The sequence below is a fragment of the Schistosoma haematobium genome, chromosome 3 (genome assembly GCF_000699445.3).
Source record: "Schistosoma haematobium chromosome 3, whole genome shotgun sequence".
NCBI lineage: Eukaryota > Metazoa > Platyhelminthes > Trematoda > Strigeidida > Schistosomatidae > Schistosoma > Schistosoma haematobium.
In genome coordinates this window covers 22,795,702-22,797,886 of record NC_067198.1, presented here as the reverse complement: position 1 = coordinate 22,797,886, position 2,185 = coordinate 22,795,702, and the positions used below count along the sequence as shown (strand labels likewise).

The 2,185-nt window shown below is 35.7% G+C and overlaps 1 protein-coding gene across 1 annotated transcript; it reads right to left on the bottom strand.

Moving 5' to 3' along the window:
* Positions 1-675: 675 nt before the first annotated feature.
* On the bottom strand, positions 676-1,922 carry MS3_00005274 (uncharacterized protein; the record flags this gene model as incomplete). The annotated part of the gene is made up of 3 exons (XM_012942744.3): positions 676-1,517; positions 1,551-1,664; positions 1,697-1,922. 3 exons carry the CDS (start codon positions 1,920-1,922, stop codon positions 1,438-1,440), a joined length of 420 nt encoding a protein of 139 aa, XP_012798198.1. The 3' UTR covers positions 676-1,437.
* Positions 1,923-2,185: the final 263 nt, after the last annotated feature.

Here is a 2,185-nt window from a genome sequence, read left to right as displayed (position 1 = left end):
AGATACCAGGAAATCCACGCTATTTGTAAGTCTTAGCATCGTTCTTTAAAGAGAAAAGCAATCCGTAAACATCACGACTGAATTTTGTTTCCAATCAGAATTAAATGTCAGAACTAAACCGTTCTTCCTAAGCAACCACGCAAGCTTAAAACATGCACTGTTTTTCACAATCGCAAAGTAGATAATCGATGAGAGCATTAAAATATAAACACCTTTGGAATTTTGTATGAGTCAAGATTCAAATGATTATTTGTAAGATATTTACCTATCAAAATGGCCTTATCTTTTATTAACTTTTATGTAAAGGAACATCTACCAGAAATCAGTTTTAAAATAAGAATATCAAGATTCCACAATATATCAATTAATCACAACAGACAGAGACATGAACAACGTCAGGCAACTTAGCTACAGCAAGTATACTAGTACACTACATAAAAGAAGTGGGATGAAGTAACTTTTGTAGGAAATGTTTAGACGTCTGCTTACTTTCTCCACTAATCATGCTACAAAGATTATCTAAAACTAAGTAAATCTAGAGCGGATGCTGAGAAGTTTGACATCATTTAAATTATAACTCACGACGATAGAAAGGACGCAAATAACCGTAAACTCCAAACGAGACCATAATCGTACAGTAATAATGTGAACTGAAATGATCAGTTCTGGGTACATCACGTTTACTGCTGCTTGTAAGCAAAAGTCATTTGTTGAATCCTTATAGTAAAAGATAGGGACCTAGTCATGTCTCTCAAAAGTACCATTAAGGTGCTTCGTAAGAGATAACTAAATCAGCAATGTAACACAAGGAAGAATTAGAAACCCCTTAAACTGGCATTCGCATAGTTTCACGAGCCACTATATTGACGCCTGTGTTGTGTAAGAGATTTTTTACCAACACTGAGTTTGTTTTCCATTCCAGATACGGCTTCTGTTGAGAGCAGTTGACATCAGACTCCTATTCGGAATATAACTTGAATGTGACCTTGGGTTAAACAGAGAACAATCTTACAAACTATCCAACAGCCAAACTTCAAATAACGTAAAACACTGGTTGCAGATAACGCAAATACACGCACGGATCCTTCTATAGAACGAAATATCAAAAGGACTAAAATCAAGATTGACGAATCTTTTAATCAACAAAAGTGAAGCGGTTTCATAGTGCAATATTGACTTGTGTGTAGAATACTTAAGTGCCTCACTTACCACCCGATATTCATAAAGCCAAGAAGATTATACAGCACATTAAAGAGAATTTAATTGACGTTCCAGCTTACAATATCTACCGCTGCAACCTGACAGGTTAAAATGGTACATAAACGTAAATGGTACAAAAAATAGGCTGAATGGGAACAAACTGGAGTTGACACTCAATAGTGAGATACTTGTATCTAAAGCATTTCTGAGAACGAATTAAATCGACATAATAACTTTCTAGCCAAGACAACAGAACATTGTGTTGAATTCAGAATCCGGTATTTCGAAATCTGATGGATCAAATTCATCACCATCGTCTACCAGTACTAGTAAAAAACAACAGACCTCACCATTCATTGAAAATCCAATGAAATCTGAAGAATGACTCATGCAGGAAAGAGAAATCACACCATCCACAAGTGAGTTTATATTATCAAGGCGAGTGCATAAATCACCGTAGTCATCTGAAATAAAAGCTGTTCTGTATGAGCACAACCTTTGTCTTCATATGCACAGAATTTCTCACATGCTTCCTTATATACGTTTTCGGGAACTAGAGTTTTAGAGGGTCGCATTATTTCTGACTGCAGATGAACATGCTGCTGAATGTTCAAATCTCTTAATCCTAGTTTGCGCTTTGCATTATTCAATAGTGGAGTTTCAGCTTTCAAGTTGTCACGAATGTGAGTATAATTTTCTGTCTGTTCACCAAATCCTAGCATGTCCAGATCTTTCAAAATGTTAGGACGACCTCAAATTATGTATCCACAACGAAATGAAAGTTGACCTTCGGTTAATCCAATATCCAATATCTTTAAGATGAGCTTGTACATACCTATTTATTTCTTTGTACTAACTTCTCAAATATTTAATATGGTTCTCAGTGCTTGAAGATGTCCAAGCGATGATAGTCTAGTCAATCGATTGCACTGAGTTTAGCTACTGTGGTAGTCATTTGTGGGTTTGTATTACAGTTAAAGGAACG